This window comes from Pimephales promelas, chromosome 21 (assembly GCF_988280905.1).
Source record: "Pimephales promelas chromosome 21, fPimPro1.hap1.1, whole genome shotgun sequence".
Taxonomy (NCBI): Eukaryota; Metazoa; Chordata; class Actinopteri; order Cypriniformes; family Leuciscidae; genus Pimephales; species Pimephales promelas.
The window spans coordinates 3,114,855-3,135,453 of record NC_142789.1 but is presented as its reverse complement, the minus strand read 5'-3'; the positions used below and the strand labels follow the sequence as shown (position 1 = coordinate 3,135,453).

Below are 20,599 nucleotides of genomic sequence, written 5' to 3'. Positions count from 1 at the left end.
AAAAAAGAAAACAAAAAAAAAAAAGAAAGAAACATGGATAAGCTATATTAGTGTCATCATAGAGCTGTAAGCAGGGCCTCCACGAGAGGTGATTATGGTACGTACAACATTTGGACAATATGTATTGTCAATGAAGGGGTCAGAGATCTGGAACAAGTGACCGGCTGCCGTGAGAGAATGTCCGACTCACCCCCAAGAACCAACTCAAACAATGACTCAAGACACATCAAATTTGTGACCACTAAAGCGGTCTTTGTTGTATTTTATGTGTATGGGTTTGTTTTATGTGTATGGGTTTGCTCACTGTTGTATTGTTGTGTATATATACATATCCAGATCCAAGACTTTTTACTGCATTAAATTGCACTTTAACATATTTAAAATGTACTTGATGTACATAGAATAGCACTTTACTGTGTATGTGTACAGTATTTGTGTGTCTGCTGTACTATGCCCTGTCTGCTAACCGTGGTGTCTTTTATAATATGTTGTTGAAATTTGTATCGTCTTTTAAATTGTGTTGTATCGTATTTAATTTCAATGTTTAGCTGTGTTATACTGTTATGACCTGACGGGGGACTGCAGTTCATTCATATGCACTGTCCCTCTTAAATAAATAAATAATTAAAATTAAATAATTAAACTTGTTTACGTTTTTGGGTTTATTTTACATATAGGGCGTGAGAGTTACACAAATGTCAGTTTCTTTATTCAGGCGATTCAAGAGCAAGCATTTAAGTAATTTCATAGGCAAAAGACAAACCTTAACTTTATTATTTGTAATATTTCACAATAATTTGCATTGTGCACAATAGAGAATACATTAATAAATATTCAGTTCAATTTTGACTTTAATTTGACTCAAGATTTTCAAGTTCACGGACATAGAATGGATAACTTTAATTTATTTTAACTTAATTGCTTTCATCAATCTTTGCTTTTAACTGAGTGATATTCACATTAACATTCAAACATTTGGGGCCAATAGGCTTTTTCTTGTTGAATGCTTGTTGAAAGAAATCAATGCTTTTATTCAACAAGCAATGACGATGGGATGTAGAATGACAATGCACACTTCACAGTTTCCCCAAAAACATTTAGCAGCAAAATAATAATAATGTTTCTTGAGCATCAAATCATCATACACTCACCTAAAGGATTATTAGGAACACCATACTAATACTGTGTTTGACCCCCTTTCGCCTTAATTCTACGTGGCATTGATTCAACAAGGTGCTGAAAGCATTCTTTAGAAATATTGGCCCATATTGATAGGATAGCATCTTGCAGTTGATGGAGATTTGTGGGATGCACATCCAGGGCACGAAGCTCCCGTTCCACCACATCCCAAAGATGCTCTATTGGGTTGAGATCTGGTGACTGTGGCGGCCATTTTAGTACAGTCAACTCATTGTCATGTTCAATAAACCAATTTGAAATGATTGGAACTTTGTGACATGGTGCATTATCCTGCTGGAAGTAGCCATCAGAGGATGGGGTCATGGTGGCCATAAAGGGATGGACATGGTCAGAAACAATGCTCAGGTAGGCCGTGGCGTTTAAACGATGCCCAATTGGCACTAAGGGGCCTAAAGTGTGCCAAGAAAACATCCCCCACACCATTACACCACCACCACCAGCCTGCACAGTGGGAACAAGGCATGATGGATCCATGTTCTCATTCTGTTTACGCCAAATTCTGACTCTACCAACAGAAATCCAGACTCATCAAGAAATCGAGACAGTCTTCAACTGTCCAATTTTGGTGAGCTCTTGCAAATCGTGGCCTCTTTTTCCTATTTGTAGTGGCGATGAGTGGTACCCGGTCTTCTGCTGTTGTAGCCCATCCGCCTCAAGGTTGTGCGTGTTGTGGCTTCACAAATGCTTTGCTGCATACCTCGGTTGTAACGAGTGGTTATTTCAGTCAAAGTTGCTCTTCTATCAGCTTGAATCAGTCGGCCCATTCTCCTCTGACCTCTCGCATCAACAAGGCATTTTCACCCACAGGACTGCCGCATACTGGATGTTCATTCTTTGTAAACCCTAGAAATGGTTGTGTGTGAAAATCCCAGTAACTGAGCAGATTGTGAAACACTAAGACACCAACAACCATGCCACGCTCAAAATTGCTTAAATCACCTTTCTTTCCCATTCTGACATTCAGTTTGGAGGTCAGGAGATTGTCTTGACCAGGACCACACCCCTAAATGTGATTGGTTGATAAGATAATTCCATTAATGAGAAATTGAACAGGTCTTCCTAATAACCCTTTAGGTGAGTGTATTTTTGAAGGATCATGTGACACTGAAGACTGGAGTTGCTGAAAATATCTTTCAAAAACATTAACAAATCTTACTGACCCCAACATTGTGAATGTTATTGCCGATTTGATCCAGTTGGCTAAATTCTTGTTTTGTTTTCGCTTCTGTGGTCACCGTTATATTACTTTTCTTCAACTATATGTACTTACATAAAAAAGTGCTTATTGTGTTGATGTATTGCAAAACACTTGTGCTGCTGTTGAGGTGTGGTATATACAGGATTGGTGTTGTTTAGGCTAAGGGAATATACTGTAGGGAAGCGTCAAACGTATAATTAGATGTAATTACAGAAAATAAATACAGCTGTAATTACATGCAGGTAAGTTTTAAGTATCTATAAACATGTGCACAATAACTGCACTGTAAGTGGAATAGTGGAAGCTCTTCTGTTGTTTTGACTGCTGTCTTGTTGTTATTCCCCACACGCTGGATCACACACACACACACACACACACACACACATGCAGTGGATGTTCTCTCTCTTTTGAGCCTGTCGTTTTCCTTCTTCATGAATGTTTCCTCCAGATCCCAGCAGAAATGCAGCCGTCATTACGAGGCTCTGCTTTCTGACAGATATATTGCCTTTGCCATGCTATTGGCCACCAACGACATGTGTGATTTAATGCTCGCCTCCTATTGGCTTAGCTCTGACAGGGAGATTCATTGACATGCTGTGATTTGCTGTTAGGCCTCTTTGAGATGAATTATGTCATTGCCGCTGATAGGACACAGAAACTCAGATCACAGATTACAGTCATAAAACTAAATGGAGGGGAACACACACACACACACACACACACACACACACACACACATATATATATATATATATCCTCTGTAGTAGTCCCATTAGAACAAGTGTTAGCAACACACTTTTCGAGACAAATCAAAAGCTTTAGAAAAACCAGACTGATGTATTTTATGTTGTAGAATAAAACTTGAGCTTTTGCTTAACTTCATCACATAGCTTACCTAATTTCAGCCATTTAACAAACAAATCAACAAAACATTTATTTTATTTATTTTTTTATATTGACTTAAGGACAATAGAACTTAAGTGAACTTATCAAAATGTTGAACAAATGCATCACACGCAATATGAGTAACACAATCAATTACTTTTTTAAGTAACTTGTACAGTAATGCATTACTTTTTCAAATAAATAAGGCAATTTACTTTTTCTCAAATGTCAGAAAAAGTTTTTTTTCCTCACTGATTTGATGAGTGAAATCACGAGTCGTTGTGTGTAAACATGCCTATTGCTAAATGTGAGCATTTAATTATCTTACTTGCACAAATACATTCAGTATTTCTCAAAATGAATAAAAACAGTGAAATGCAAACTCTGAATATTACAATATAAACCTGCAATAATTAACTACTTTAATCTCATTTTAATTTGATGCTGACCTTCGACGATCCAATTCAATAGGCTGATAAGCAAAAATACTTTAGATAAAAATCACATTTGTGTTTTTACTCACACACACACACACACACATATATATATAGGCAGTAACACAATGTTGTAAAGCATTACTTTTAAAAGTAACTTTCCCCAACACTGCAAGTTATTAAGAAAGATGCAGAATTATGAATTTGCAGTCGGTCAACAGCAAAATCTAATCTAAACATCTGCTTGTTTTTGTACACTAAGCATGTGGTTAATAGACAAAACCACAAATGCTGTGTAAGCTTTTGAGCTTATAATATATTTATTAAAGTGTTTTGGTTGTAAAAAACACAACAGTTCACACAAATACACAGTTTTAAAGGTTAGACGGCCATGTATTTATTATAGAAATGAACAACGAAGGGGCCCTAAGATAAATGCATTGGGATTTGCTGTAAATGATAATGCTCAGTTGAAATTGAACAGTAACATCCTGTTACATGTAATTTATCTAAATGGAAATGCTTGAGTCAACATAGGCCTGACAGTAAATGACAGAGGTCTTCTTTTGGGCTTCTCATTCAATAAGAGGGACTGATTTCCTTCTGACAGCATGTGTTGCTGTAACCAGTTCATCACTGAAGACTTAGGATCGAGTTTGCCGTAAAAAACACATTTAAAAAACACCCTCATTTGAAAAGATACATTTCAATTGTACCACGTAATCATCCACTGCAATCGATGATTTCTGTTTAAGGCTATCTTGTAATTGTTTTTATACATTTCATTTATTATTTTAAAGTGGTGAGAAAGATTTTTTAATTCATAAAGTTAAATTGTCCCACTATTTTAATGTTTTCTTGCTAAAAATAAACCATGGCAATATCACATTTTTTTAAGAAAATATCTGATGGGAATTTTATTTCTGCCAGAACAATCTTTAAAAGTGAAAACTTGGAAAGTAAAATAGGAAAACCATGTACTTTATGTAGTATTTTATTTATGCATGAAGAAAGCCCCTCTCTCTCATTTCCACACAAACAGTTCACTGGATCACTGTCTGAAGCTTTTAAAGAAACAAATAACAAAACCGGTCCTTCTTTTGCATTCAGAAAATTTATGGAAAAACCTTCAGATGAAGAAAACAAATCCAGGAAAGTTTTTACATCAGATTCTGCAATATCATGCAAGAAAGAAGTCAAGTAATTCTTTCTTCTTCCATCAAGAGAACTCCTGAAAACATTTTGAAGGTAAAACTTCTATTGCTTCTTTCTTTTCAAATTGGACTCATGGATATCCAAGTATGCAAACTGTAATATAGTTTCCAACGCTTCAGAGAGAGGCTTTATCTAGTAACTACAGGCTAATTATGTGTGTGTGTGTGTGTGTGTGTGCATGTGTATAAACATACATACATACATGTTGTATCCTTAGTGCCCTGCAGATAACAGATTAGATCATATTTACTTTTTCAATAAAAAAAATTTAATTTAATTTAATTTAAAAAAAATTTAATGAAAAAAAAAATATTTTCTTAAAAAGCTGCACAAGATTTTTAGGTTCTTTAAAAAAAATGTGTTGCCTTGAGCATCCGTGGATGTTGCCACTTTATATAATAAATAATAGGATTATTTGTGTAAATTCAATTATTTTGTTGGGATATGCAGATATCTTGTGTGAAATAATATATGCACTTAACAGTATGCAATATGCAACACACACACACACACACACACACACACACACAAACTGTATATATGTCTATGTAGTTTATCATTTCACACACGTATCTCTCCAGTGTTTTCAAAAATTATATTAGCGTAGAAAGGTCCTTAAAATACACAAAGTTTGTTGCTATAGAACTAAGAGTTTTAACAAATTCAGTTATATAAACATACATGTAACATTATAAAGAAAAGGGGGAAAAATCAGTCATTACACAGAAATCTTTTGTCAATAAACAGCAGACATTCCTCTGAAGATATATTGTTTTCAGTTACCATATAGCCAGAAAGCATTGAAATGCCCAATTCAAACCCTAGTTTGTCCATCGGCCCAATAAAAACAAACAAAAATAAAATAAAATACAGACGAGACTCTCGTCAAACAGTAGATATCATGTTAATGATAAGATGAGAAGTTAATAAAAGGACAAATACAATATCGTTTGGTACAACAATTACATCAGATCTCTGCCATTTTCCTCTATTAGTGGCCCACAGGTATGAAGACATCGCATTAAACTGAACCTGTGCATCCGACAACACTGCTATATCACACTGGAAACCTCCGCTTCATCGTCCTCCACCTCAGAAAAGATCAAATCAGTTTATCATCAACAAAACAACACCGCTGTGCTTCAACACAAGGCAATATAATGTTAAAAAGACTTAAAGAAAACAAAAGGCAGTGTATCTGTCCTCGTGTCAAGATTTCAGAAAAATAATATGTATATAATTACTATTTCAAAACCAAGATGTAAAAAAAAAAAAAAGAAGAAAAAAAAGTACAAAACAAAATAACCGAGCACATCCTAAGGCCACAAGATCGTATATGTTGCACATATAAATCTGTACATAATATTGTGGGTCTTTTGGACGTTTTCATCACGTGTAATGTATGTATTAACAGTGTAGTCAATACTTAATGAATCTCACAAGAGCTCTGCCATATACCACTCTAAAATCAGCAAAAAATATTGAGCATTTAGAAAATTAAGCCTATTTTTAAGACCAATAGTTTATTTTGTACTGTGACATTTCAACCCTTCAATTGTCATTACATAATGCACCAATTTTAGAGTTCTGTAATAATGTATTACCATTTGAAATATAAGTATATTTAAAATAATGTTTCAATGCAAAATAATGTAACATTGAAAAACTTAATGGTCTTAAAAAAGACCTAATTTTCTTTACGCAAAATATACTTGGTGATTTTGAGGGACCAAAGACCCACGCACGGCCTGGAGAGGTTCTGTGAGATTATCCCAGTCATTAAGGGAGTGATGTCACTTCCTGTGAGCAGAACTCAACTTATAGAGAACAAACCAGCTGTTACACATAGTAATATACACATCTTTCAAATTCTTACATAGTTACAATACCAGAGCAAACATTTATCAATGAGAAAAAGCCTGTGAATGCTTAATGAATTCAAATACGGAAGCGCACTGTGCACTTCCACATGGTCACACACGGGTACAATGTTACAAACAAATCTTGCGATGGTTGTAGGACATTACCCGAGTCCTCAGGACAGTAGGTTACGAACCCTCAGCAGGCCTATACATCACATACGATGCGGATTTTAACCACACAATGCTGTTGAACTTACATAAAGTGTGTATCAATAGGTGTCAGTCAATAGATGATGGGTTGTACCTTTGCACAAATCTCGTTTTTTTTTTTTTGGTTAGTCACATGAAATTCCCATGTTAGGTGTGTTTTTTGTTCCTCGTGTCTTAAAAGTACCATAAAACCCCCTTCTAACCCCATATTATATTACCAAAAAGTATAAAACAACCCTCAATGATCAAAAGAGAGCCTTTTGTTTTGTTTCTCACTAAAGCAACAAAAGACGGGAGTTTCCCTCGTCCTCTCTGTGGCGCATCTCTCTGTGAGCGGCGGGTCCGAGTGCCGGTGGCGTCGAGAGAGAGGTCTGGGTGTGCCGTCTTCTCAGGGCTTGAGTGTGGAGAGTATAGCGTCAGACGGCGAGCCGGCCCGGGGCGGGATGCAGGGGACTCCACGTGGACGGGGGGGCTTGGGGAGGCTCCTGGGAGAAAGAGCACGGCTGGGCCTCGACCTTTGCCACGCCGCGACCCTGACACAATCGCCGGTGCCTCAACAGTCTGTCCGTCCGCGAGAAGTTCTAAAGGTGAAAAACAGAAGTTTTGACTTTGTTATATTGGTTCACCCAAATAATAATTCTTCCTTGTGCTCATTCACACTTGGTTCGATTGATTGAAATCATTGCACACAAATGATTATCATTCCTTGTAGAGTTGTCAAAGAGTACAGACTTCGGTGTTACGATAGCAGTAGCGGGTGGAGGCCCAAGTGACAGAGGAAGCCGTTGGTCTGGTTCAAGACTTGTTTTTTTGTTTTGTTTTTTGCAGCGGTGGAGGAAGTACTGAATCTCAGTACTTAAGTAAAAGTACAAATAACCAGATAAATATTTACTTTAGTAAAAGTAGAAGTAACACAATGACAACCATACTTAAGTAAAAAGTAAAAAGTACCTGATTTTAAATGTACTTTAAGTATTAAAAGTAAAAGTACTTGCATAACAATTGATTCTCTTAATGTCTATTTTCTAATGATTAATAAAACATTTAATTCTAACTCATTCAACTTAATACTCCTATAATGATGTTCAATAATGATGGAACAAAATTGTTGTCACCATTTCTGAAACAAGCTTGCAATTTATATAAACCATGCTTATCCTTACTATATGTTAATAACTATGTTTGGCAGTAAACGCGATTCATTTATGGTGTTATTCTGAACCTCTTGGCTTGCCATAATCCAAACGTATATTACACAAAGTGCGTTTCCTATGCACGTAAAAACAAATATTTGCGTATAAATTGCATGATAAACACATCGCGTGCGAGACGCATTTAGTGTGAACCGGGTTGATGTATCTATGGCAACCAAACGTCACTGATGAGACAAACATGCAACGAACGGACAGTCAAATTACGTTTTGTCAGGGGAAAAACTGATCAGAAAATGTAATGAAAATTTAACAGAAATTGTAGAAATGTAGTGGAGTAGAAAGTAGAATAATTGCTGCAAAATGTAACTAAGTAAAAGTAAAAAGTATGCACTATTTATTCTACTTAAGTAAAGTAAAGATACGTGAAAATGTACTTAAGAAAAGTAACAAAGTATTTGTACTTCGTTACATTCCACCACTGGTTTTTTGTCACAAAATGACAGTCACCCAATATTTGTGGGAAAACTTTAAAATGCAACAAAACAAAAACAGCACCAGTCACATGGTCAAATAAACGATCTCCACAAGACAGACTCTGACCTGTACATGCAGTCACACAACACAACTAGCATTTCTCGGCAGTACTAAATTTCTGGAGCACATATAGGCCCGACTCCTCCCTCCCCCCGGGGATATACCACTTGTAAAGGTAAATAAGACTCACATAAATCACATATACAAATAATAATTAACACTACTAAATACAAAAACTCATATCTGCAGATACACATCAGCATAAATACACCCATAAATAATAAAACAGACAAATAACTCATAAAATGTTTAATTTATTGAACAGTTATGATGGATGGAACCCCCGATGACGTCACACACACAGATGCGTCACCAAGATGGCGCGAACACCAGGTATAAATAAACCAAGCAAATTTAAACCAACTAATAGTGGTGGGGTGATTTCTTACATAAAACAGCAATCCTATAACGCTATCACATGCGCTTACGTTCCAGCCACCGATTCTCCACACTTACGCAAACCAGGTAATACCAACATACAGAACCTAATACACCAGGCTTAAAAACACACAATACCATCAAATGCTTGTGTATGGGTAGTTGAGGTGCGGTTGTTTTTTCACCGTCACAGAAGATAAAAAATAATTTATTTCACATTTTCATCATTTAGAATACTGTAAATGGTTAAGCATTTTCTTGTTTTACATGAATTTGTTGTTTTAAAACCAGAGTTATTTTTTATTTTTGTACAATTTTGAGCCAAATCTCAAAATCGTCCTATGGAAAACACCCCATGTATAAAGCGTGATCTTACCTGCTGGCAGCGCTCACACTGGTAAGGCTTTTCTCCACTGTGAACACGCTTGTGTCTCTCCAGATGGTACCTCTGAATGAACCGCATGTCACACATGTCACATGCAAACGGCTTCTCTCCTGTCAGAGGAAAACAGTCTTCATTAAAGTGCCCCACACCTTCATTCTCACAGCATGCCACAACAACACACGACAGAGACTCTGAAACACTGATTGTCATGTAAGGATCGAGACTGCGATTGTCATAAGGGTTTCCATGAAGCTTTAAATACAGAGTATATCCATGCTTAGAAATAAAGTAGATGACTTCATACAAACTCGAGTTTGTAGAGTGTGTTTAATATGGAATGAAAACTGCTTGATTGTAAAGTGGCACACTGGGGTTTTGGTTTTAAAGATCAGAAACCTGCTTTGAGACTTGGTTTAATGCTTTCTGTTTGGAGAATAAATACGATTGAGCATTAAAAATGTTTAAAAAGAAACAGCTAGCGTCATTTTGTCTCTGTTTTTGCACCCCTTAAAGGAGTAGTTCACATTTAAAAAAAACTCTTGCTGATAATTTACTCACCCCCACGTCATCCAAGATGTCCATGTCTTTCTTTCTTCAGTCGAAAAGAAATTAAGGTTTTTGATGAAAACATTCCAGGATTTTTCTCCATATATTGGACTTCAATGGGAACCAAGCAGTTCAAGGTCCAAAAGGCAGTTTTAGTGCAAACTGCAAACTGTAAAAAGGGCTTTAAAGGATTCCAGACTATGAATAAGGGTCTTATCAAGTGAAACGATCGATCATTTAAAAAAAAAAAAAATCTTTTTTTAATTATAAAAAAAGTTTTATAAGCTCAAATGGTCGCCTTGCTCTGATCTGTGATGCGTGTTCGTGACTCTCCTGTTCGAACTCGTTCATCAAAATGAATGAATCTTTTTTCGAGTCATTTGGTTAATTCAACGAACGAAATAACCGAATTGACTTTGAAAAAGATTTGTTCATTTTGATGAACGAGTTCGAACAGGAGAGTCACGAACGCGCATCACAGAACAGAGCAAGGCGAGCATTTGAGCTAATAAAACTTAAACTTTGTTATTTATTTTTTAAATGAGCGATCGTTTCGCTTGATAAGACCCTTGTTCATCGTCTGGAATCGTTTAAAGCCCTTTGAACAGTTTGCACTGAAACTGTCTTTTAGACCTTGAACCATTTGGTTCCCAGTAAAGTCCATTATATGGAGAAAAATCCTGGAATGTTTTCATCAAAAACCTTAATTTCTTTTCGACTGAAGAAAGAAAGACATGGACATCTTTGGATGACATAGGGGTGAGTAAATTATCAGCAAAAGTTTTTTTTAAAAGTGAACTACTCCTTTAAGGGGTAGTTCACACCAAAAATTAAAATTCTGTCATTAATTATTCGCCCTCATGTCGTTCCAAACCCGTAAGACTTTTTTCCATCTTCAGAACACAAATGAAGATCTTTTTGATGTAATCTGAGAGCTTTCCGTCCCTCCATTTACAGAATATTAATCACGAAATGCGCGTTTGTTGCATTTTCATTAAAACGATCTTCATGTGTTCCGAAGATGAACGAAAGTCTTACGGGTTTGGAACGACTTGAGAGAGTAATTAATGACCGAATTTTCATTTTCGGGTGAACTATCCCTTTAGGACAGACGAAAAAAAACAAAAAAACACGGAGAAACAAGGCAAGAGCAACTACATAGATATTGATGCCAGCAAATAAGTCAGAAATAACTCGCAAAACTTGCCCCCCAAGTGCAGGTAAAAAATGTTTTTAAATGTCTTCATGTTAATGCAAATATTATATGATGCAGGATATGGTTAATATTTCAAAAGTAAGAGTTCCTATTCAAACTATTGTTAAAAGTCATTGTTATCACATTGTTTCTTTTCCCCTAAACACTCCAAACACACAAAATAGACAAACTCCAATCCAGGAATACTTAGTAAATTGGGTTACAAAGAAAGGACACATACCAGTGTGAGTGAGGCTGTGTCTTTCCAAGTGGTAACGTTGGAAAAACCGCATGTCGCACATCGAACAAGCATATGGCTTCACCCCTAAACGTAGAGTCAATTTTTAGTGAATGTCTTTACAAAACATTCAAAGCACAAATTTTAAAAATGTAGAACATGCTATTGATTTCTTGATCTGCATGCTGATATTCAGAGGCTGCATCCTTCGAGAGGCGAACGCGTCACAGCGGCGTGACGAAGGCCGTCCCATTTCAATGGCTCTTTCGAATGAGGCCTACACACGTGTCCTTCGTGTCCCGGCCCACTGAGGACAGAACTCGTCTATCCCAAGATGCATTGCACGCCAGTGACGACTGGATTTTTTTTTTTTTTTTGTTGAGAAAATGCTAAAAATGTTTAATGAATCTGAATTACTTTTTTTTTAAATGAACGATTCAATGACTCGCTCAAAGACTGAATCAGTGTTTTTTGAACGAATCTCTTGAATAAATGAATTAATGACAAATACATTTTTAATAGTCACTTGATGCCACCTGGTGGCGTAACAATTTAATTGATTCTGGTTGTTTCTGCACTTCATTTTATTCTAAATGGTTTTAATTTACTGTATTTTATCTTTATCATAATTTTTATTTTTCATTATTTCTTATTTTTTATTCTAAACTGTTTTAATTATTCTGATTTCTTTTGATTATTTTAATTTCTTCTATGTAAAGCACTTTGAATTGCCATTGTGTATGAAATGTGCTATATAAATAAACTTGCCTTGCCTTGCCTTGATTCAATCGTTATTTGAAGGGTCAAGTTACTTTTAAAAGGGGAATTGCTCTATTTTTAGCTTTTGTAGATAACAGTGTTTATATCTGAACTACTGTATACATTTTTATCTTATCTATGATATTCTGAATTGTTGTAACACAGAATGACTGATAATGTGAAGCTGTTTCACATTTAAACATGACAACTGTTCTCTCTGGATCAGCAACAGAGCAAACACAGATCTGAATGTTTCGGTGTGATTTTGTCAAAATTGTGCGGGAGTTTAAATAGCGATTAATCGTGCAGCTCTAGGTTGTGAACCATGTTTTGTTTACAGACAGTTGAATATAAAAAGTCAAAGAAACAACCGTTACTGGCACAGCTTCTAGGCGGCAAGAACAATCCTCCGTTAGCTTCGAGATTCGTGCACATTTCGAAGGATGCAGCCTCTGAACGGGGACACGACTATTAAGTCCATTTCACTCATTTCAGTTTGCATTTGGATAGTTTTAAATGGAAAGAAATTTTTCTAAGCAATATAGTAAAAAGATGTTTCTGGGGCTTCTTTTTAATCACTTTATGAGGGACGTGTCAAAATGATCTTCTGTAGTAATCAAACTTAAGCCACAAAGCGTTACCTCAATCTCAGAAAAATAAAACTAAAAAGATACATTTCATTTCAAAATCAATTTAAGTATTTATTCAGGTCATAGTAATGGGGTGGGATAGTTGTTCTCAGTACCATAGTGTGAAGTAAGAAATAAAATAGTGCCTAAAGTAGCAGCACTGCAGGTGAAACTCGAAAAATTTGAATATCGTGCAAAAGTTCATTGAAAAGGTGAAACTAATATATTATATAGACTCATTACATGCAAAGTGAGATATCCCAAGCCTTTATTTGTTATAATTTGGATGATTATGGCTTACAGCTATCTTTTCACGATCTTTTAATTTTGAATTTGGGGTTTGCTGTGAATCATAATCATCAAAATTATAACAAATAAAGGCTTGGAAAATCTCACTTTGCATGTAATGAGTCTATATAATATATTAGTTTCACCTTTTAAGTTGAATAAGTGAAATAAATGAACTTTTTCGAGTTTCACCTGTATTTGTTCAATTATTAAATGTCACCGACTCTGATTTTAAAATCTGAAAATGGTTGCTGCGCAAACCGAATTGAAAGTCATTTAACATGCAGAAAACGAACTTTAAGTACAAAAAGACAGGGGTTTGAGATGACACATACCCGTGTGAGTGAGGCTGTGTCTCTGCAGGTGGTAACGCTGAAAAAACCGCATGTCGCACATCGAGCAAGCATACGGCTTCACCCCTGAATGCACAGAGCAACAGTTCAGGCATGCCTTTCTATCAATATAGCATTTATGGGTAAAAAAAAATACTGCTCATAGCAAGTGCATCAGCAGAACTTAATTTCAAAGCAAATGCTTTAATTAGATGTATTAATCGTGTACAATATTGATTTTATATTTAACATAAAAATGTTTGTGTGCCACAAAGTATTAGTTGTTAACCACAGCTGTTGATAATCACCTGCTCTTTAACATTTCCAGTAAAACAGATATACTTTATAATGTCTTCTTTAACAAACATAGTTTGGTAACACTTTAGTTTAGGGCCCAATTCTCACTATTAACTAATTAGCTTGCATATTAATAGGATATTGGCTGGTTATTAGTACTTATAAAGCACATAGTGATGTCATTTTGTGCATGACCATAATCATAAACTTGACAACTACCTTACCAACTATTAATAATCAGCAAATATGAAGTTTATTAAAGGAGTAGTTCACTTTAAAAAAAAAAAAAAAAAACCTTTTGCAGATAATTTACTCACCCCCATGTCATCCAAGATGTCCATGTCTTTCTTTCTTCAGTCGAAAAGAAATTAAGGTTTTTGAAGAAAAGATTTTCTCCATATAATGGACTTCAATGGGAACCAAACAGTTCAATGTCTAAATGAGAGTTTCAGAGCAGCTTCAAAGGGCTTTAAACGACACCAGACGATGAATAAGGGTCTTATCTAGCGAAACGATCAGTCATTTCAAGAATAAATAACAAAGTTTAACTATTATGAGCACAAATGCTCGCCATCAAAATGAACGAATCTTTGTTCGTTGAAAGAACCAAATGACTCAAAAAAAGATTTGTTCATTTTGATGACAGGAGTGTCACGAACGTGCATCACAGAACAGAGCAAGGCGAGCATTTGTGCTTATAAAACTTAAACTTTGTTATTTATTTTTGAATTGACCGATCGTATCGCTTGATAAGACCCTTATTCATCGTCTGAAATCATTTAAAGCCCTTTGAACAGTTTGCACTGAAACAGTCATTTGGACCCCATTGAAGTCCATTATATGGAGAAAATCCTGGAATGTTTTCATCAAAAACCTTAATTTCTTTTCGACTGAAGAAAGAAAGACATGGACATCTTGAATGACATGGGGGTGAGTCAATTATCAGCAAAAGTTTTTTTTTTTTTTTTTTAAGTCAACTACTCCTTTAAGGTAAAAATAAATAATAGTGAATATGTGCTTCCCAAACTAAAGTGAAAAAAAGAGGCGGCATTATCACCAGCATGGACTGTTTCTTTCATTTCATGCCTGCGGAATACATATTTTAAGAAGCTAGGAAAAGACAAACTCGAGTTTGTTGTAGTTTTAACAGATTGTGTCTCTCTCGGTAACATACTGAGAGCTTTGAGAGGCAATTCATGATAATATATAAACAGAGATTTCTCCTACCCGTATGGGTGAGGCTGTGTCTCTGTAGATGGTAACGTTGGAAAAAACGCATGTCACACATGGTGCAAGCATAAGGCTTCACCCCTGAATGCACAGAGTAGCAGTGTGTTAACCTCACCGCCACATGTGAACTAAAACCAAGCACTCATGAACACTGCTCAACATATACAATGCAAAAAACAAATACAAATAATAATTCACTACAGTCTCATCAGCCAAACACAATGCTAAGAGCAGCTGACAAACTGAACATCTACTAGACAATAGAAATGTGGAAATAACTGCTAAAAACTAGGGCTGTGAAACGATTAATCGCGATTAATCGCATCCAAAATAAAAGTTTGTGTTTACATAATATATGTGTGTGTGGCGTGTATAATTATTTTGTATACATAAATACACACACATGCATGTATATACATTTATACAAAATTAATATTATACATAAATATTTGATATATTAATAACACATTTTTCTTAAATATATACATGCATGTGTGTGTATTTATATATACAAAATAATTATACACACCACACACACATATATTATGTAAACACAAACTTTTATTTTGGATGCGATTAATCCCGATTAATCGTTTCACAGCCCTACTGAAAACTCTGGGTTAAAGTGTCAACTGTGAGCTTGTAGTTTTAGGCATAGAAAAATATTCATACTTAAAGCTTAAACTATAAATCAGACGACCATACGTGCGTTCACAAGTCTCGAGATCCAGCGGAAGGGCGACCTCTCACCCGACGTTTGACGTAGTTCCTTCTCTTATTGAAATCCTCCGACATTTGACTTAAAAAATGACGTTTTAGGCTTCATATTACTGACGTTAATTCTCACCTAAGGTTACGCTGCGTCATACGTCAGGGTCAGAGGTCACCATTCCAGAGGTCACCAGAGTACTTTTATGATGGATGGATGCATTTTTTTAAGAGCCTTCAAAAACTACAAACTATCAAATGTCATTACAAAGCTGGGAAGAGATATTATTTAATATAACTTCGATTGTGTTCGGCTAAAAGAAGTCACACCAAGAATGGCTTGAGTGTGAGATAACTTTCATTTTTGAGTGAACTATTTCTTTAATCTGATTTTTGTGCATTGACTGTAAACGTCCCTGTGCAAGAGAGCATTGGAGTTAGCTAAAGCAGGGCTGTACAGTGTTTACTATTAATACATTATTTAAATTTTATTTTCACAGAATACTTCATTTATTTGCATATACGCAATATATTCAATGCAAGATTTCTTCCTCTAAAATGACCTCATTCACTTTAATTCAAGTCTTTTGAGTCTTTCAAGCCTTTAATCTACAGAAGCAATACGTAGGTGTATGTATGGACGTGAAACAGAATGGTGATTATTTACATATCAATAATAAATCAAAATGTTGTTACTGAAAAAAAATTAAACTACAGAAATAGTGTCAAGCCTAGCTGACAGTGTGCACTTTAACCCAAGAGCACATTAGTTTAATATAAATAAATATATTTTTACAATTCGTCAATGCTCCAGTTCTCCTTTCTGAAGTTAACGTACTGATTAATACTGAAATTGCATACTTCCAATTTTCTGTTACAGTAGCTCAGATATTATCTAAGGGGGGAAGACAGAAAGACACATACCCGTGTGAGTGAGGCTGTGTCTCTGCAGATGGTAACGGTGGAAAAAACGCATGTCACACATGGAACAAGCATACGGCTTCACCCCTGAATGACCAAAGCAAAATATTAACCAAGCGCATCATCTAAACATCCATCTAAGAATCAAAGATAACAGCCTAATGTTACAGTCTGACCCTGTTATGTTAGTACAACATACTAACAGTTAGTTAGTTAGTATGTTGTACTAACATAGTTAGTACAAGTTGGTTCTAAGCAAGAGTTTCACAAAGAGTCCAGTTAAAGGTACAATATGTAGGATTTTTGCAGGCCAATGCTATACATTTTGTTTAGTTGATTACTTACAATATCCCAAATATTTCCAACTATTTGTAAATCGTGAGACAATTGCGATTTTTAACCAAGGAAATGGGGCGTGTGAGCAGGGGTGAGGAGTCGCCAGTCAATGACGTCATATCCGCGTTACCCCCGGTTTCCGCCAGGTTTGACCTCGTACTGCAATAGTAACCATGGCGACAGACGTGGACAACTGGGTCGGTTACGCCCGTTATGCGAGCTCAACGGCGTGAACGACCCTAGCAGGGTTTAGTTCAAACATTATGGACCATGGCAAGCAGACTTTGAGACAAAAAGAGGACTAAAACGAAGATCAACATCTTTCGAGACGCCGAGAGCTCTAACTTCGACTTGACAGAAACGCGAGTGTTACATGTTACTTGAGCAAATAGGTGAGCAAATCAATGTATATAAAGCTAATCAATGTTATATAGTTCAGCATGATGAAAAGTTAGAATATGATCTGTATGTTTAGTCTCATAGAGCCAACAAACAACCTAAGTTAACTAACAACATTCAACACACTCAAATGCCGTTTAGTGCGATAGTGAAACTGTTAGAGCGAGTGAAGCAGCGCTGCGTTACCTCAAGTTTAATTCCTTTAATAAACTGACCTGTGTGAGTTATTCAGCGTGTCGTTCGGTAGAATTAAATGTCCTTATTCCTTTATATCCGCGGGACTCGCGTTGCGTGTGGCGCTGGTATACGTCTAGCAATCGCGCCCTGCCTCATACTACAGTCATGTTAAAAACATCACTGTATTCACTCATCCATGTAAGATCCATCAGCTTGACGACAAGATCCATAATTCCGCTTAATATACGTCATTAATATACTACGCCTTTGTTATTGTAAGAGGTTAGCGACCCCTGGTGGCGAAACAATCTTGCATATTGTACCTTTAAACATTAACTCTCCAACAAAGTGCATTAAGGTCAAAATTGGAAATTCATATTTTCATAATGACAGCCAAATACAGAAATCTCTCCCATCATTAATTGACTGTAGCTGTACTTCATCCTCTAAAACAACTGAAAATGTTCTTTCAAAATATTGCAGCACAAAGCGAGCACTGCTGACTATTATATGATTCCCTGAAAACCTTTTTGTTCTCTCACAAAGAGACTAAATAAAGATAATTTGCATGAGTAATAGCTTCATTATCTGAAAGATTAGCGTCTTCCAAATAACAAGTACAAAATATATTCTATTCTTAGCCTAAGTCAGACATGAACTACTGTAATTTTCTCAAACTTGAAATTAAGAAATTCTTCCTTCATGTAAAAGCCCATGACTGATGCTCTATGGGTGTATTGAAGGAAATGACTGCTCCTCTTACAAAAATCTCAAACATATAAATGGCAAAAGCTCATAATTTTGAACATTCATTTATGTTCATTTGCTCAACATGCTGAAGAAAACCAGCAAAGGGATACAAAGAGACGACACATACCCGTATGGGTGATGGTGTGTCTCTGGAGATGGTAGCGTTGGAAAAACCTCATATCACACATTGTGCAAGCAAATGGCTTCACCCCTAGATGCAGAGTACTAGTATTAGAGAGCGCTTGCAGATATCAGCATCAACGAAGTAAATTCATAATCAAAAATGACAGTAAATTAACAAAAAAAAGCCACACACAGACACAAAAAAAAATACGTCTGATCCTCCATGTCTAAAACAGATGAAAAGAGCAACTAAAGTCTCCATGCAAACTGGGTCCTGAATCATGTGTCTATACTTGTCCCTTTAAAAACAGTGTTTATTACAGTAGGCTCATTCTCAGGAAATGGTGCCATTTGTACCCCATGAAAAGTACTAATGTGGTAAAAACTATATATATAAAGGGTTGTTAAGTTGACTGTTCCAACATTTACAGTACAGAGTAAATTTGGCACGCTGTGTTCAAACGCTCTAGTTTGCGTTTGTTTCTATAATTGTGTTTTTTATAATTGTAGAGCATTGTAGCCAATCATATCTGCCAAGCGTGGCCAATGACCAGAGGTGCTCATAAATCTGCTTAATCTAATCTGCTTAAACGCTGAAAACGTGAGTCACATAAACAAAGTGTAAACACCATGTAAATAAGATAAGAGAAGAGATAAGATAAAATAAGATAAGAGATACAATTAAAGGAGTAGTTCACTTTTAAAAAAACTTTTTCTGATAATTTACTCATCTTGGATGACATGGGGTTGAGTAAATTATCAGCATTTTTTTTTTTAAAGTGAACTACTCCTTTAAGAGAGCTTTTTATTATAGCAGGAGTTGCAACGAGAAGGATGAATTCAGTGAGCTTTCTGGACTTAAAATCGTATTTAAAATGTGCGACTGAATTGGAAACTACGATGATTGACAGGGATGAGACAAAAAGGGACACCGTTTCTTAAAGTACTTCATTTAAAAGTACAGAAAACCATCGGTAGTGTTGGGAATCGGAAAATTTGGGGAAACAATCGGGTTGGGAAAATTTCCTGAGGCCCGGTTCTGCCTAAACATTCCAATTAAAAAAATCTAATAAAATATAGCGTTATGGAATAGGGCTGGGTGGGTATCATATGAATTTCAACAATTCCACTTATCGATTACTAATTTCAATTGCAAAACGTAGATATTCACTTTTATTTTAAGTCTTATTGCAAAACATTTAATTGTATCTGAATACAATGAACAAAAGTAAATAGGCTAAAAACACTTACACAAGAAATGTTTGCCTGTGGTTTAAAAAACAACAAATAAAAAAATAAGCTACCTAAACAAATACGATTGAAAAATAAACGGTGTTAAACAAGCTATTCAGGTTCAGAAACGAATCAAATGTAAAATAACATTAATCAAACAACAAAACACAAAGAAAATTCACTTGTTCTTGACTGAATATCTAAATTTGTAAAGTTATTGTAAAGACGGCAGCAGGAATATTAGGCTGCTGTCACTTTAAGAGCTCCACGCATCCATTCAAGCGCAAGACAACTCGTTTTTCGTGCTGCAAGTAGGGCTGTCGCGGTTATGGAATTTCCCTTGCGGTAATGTTGAGTGGCTCAATAGCGCGATATGCGGTATTACCGCCATTTATTTATTTATTTAATTTATACGTATTTGTTGCTATTTAAATTTTCAGGACATTTTCAGTAACCAATGTAACCGAAACTAAACACCATCTACAGTATATGCGCATTGAAAGACTTTCACTCAGCGCGTATATTGTTATGACAACGGACTTTGAGCGAGTCATTGAACCGTTCATTCAACAAACACGTTTAAAAAAGCTGATACATTAAAAGAGATGTGAAGAAACAAATTGTTAATTATTTTTAACTTTTCAAGGCTCAGCTGAGCAGCAATGTGTCGCATGGGCAACGCTGAAGCTGATGCTTCACATAGAGACCAATGTGGCATTGATTCAATGCGTGACTCACTGATTTTATTTCCCCGCGGCATCCTTGTGCTGTGGGATGCTGACCAGCGCTGCTGCTGACGCGCATTTATGGGAAAATACCATAAATGAAGAGAACGTTAATTATGATGCGACAAATATTTCGCTTCCCTTTGACACGTCAAGCTTTTCACGACTTCAAAGACAGACGCAGGTAATTGCACAAGC

General features: G+C 35.9%; 1 protein-coding gene across 30 annotated transcripts in view; it reads right to left on the bottom strand.

The window, feature by feature from the left end:
* znf740a (zinc finger protein 740a) overlaps positions 1-20,599 on the bottom strand; it is a 380,822-nt gene that overhangs the window by 342,253 nt on the left and 17,970 nt on the right. For 11 of the 30 annotated variants that reach the window (XM_039663302.2, XM_039663306.2, XM_039663307.2 and 8 more), the window contains 7 exons: positions 18,448-18,531; positions 16,662-16,745; positions 15,027-15,110; positions 13,506-13,589; positions 11,498-11,581; positions 9,507-9,625; positions 4,696-7,585 (listed from right to left, as the gene is read on the bottom strand). In XM_039663302.2, coding sequence (XP_039519236.1) covers positions 7,421-7,585; positions 9,507-9,625; positions 11,498-11,581; positions 13,506-13,589; positions 15,027-15,110; positions 16,662-16,745; positions 18,448-18,531 — 704 coding nt within the window. In that variant the 3' untranslated portion in view covers positions 4,696-7,420. Of the gene's footprint in view, positions 1-4,695; positions 7,586-9,506; positions 9,626-11,497; positions 11,582-13,505; positions 13,590-15,026; positions 15,111-16,661; positions 16,746-18,447; positions 18,532-20,599 lie in introns of those variants that run through there. The other 19 variants (XM_089124948.1, XM_089124945.1, XM_089124946.1 and 16 more) reach the window with 10 other exon arrangements.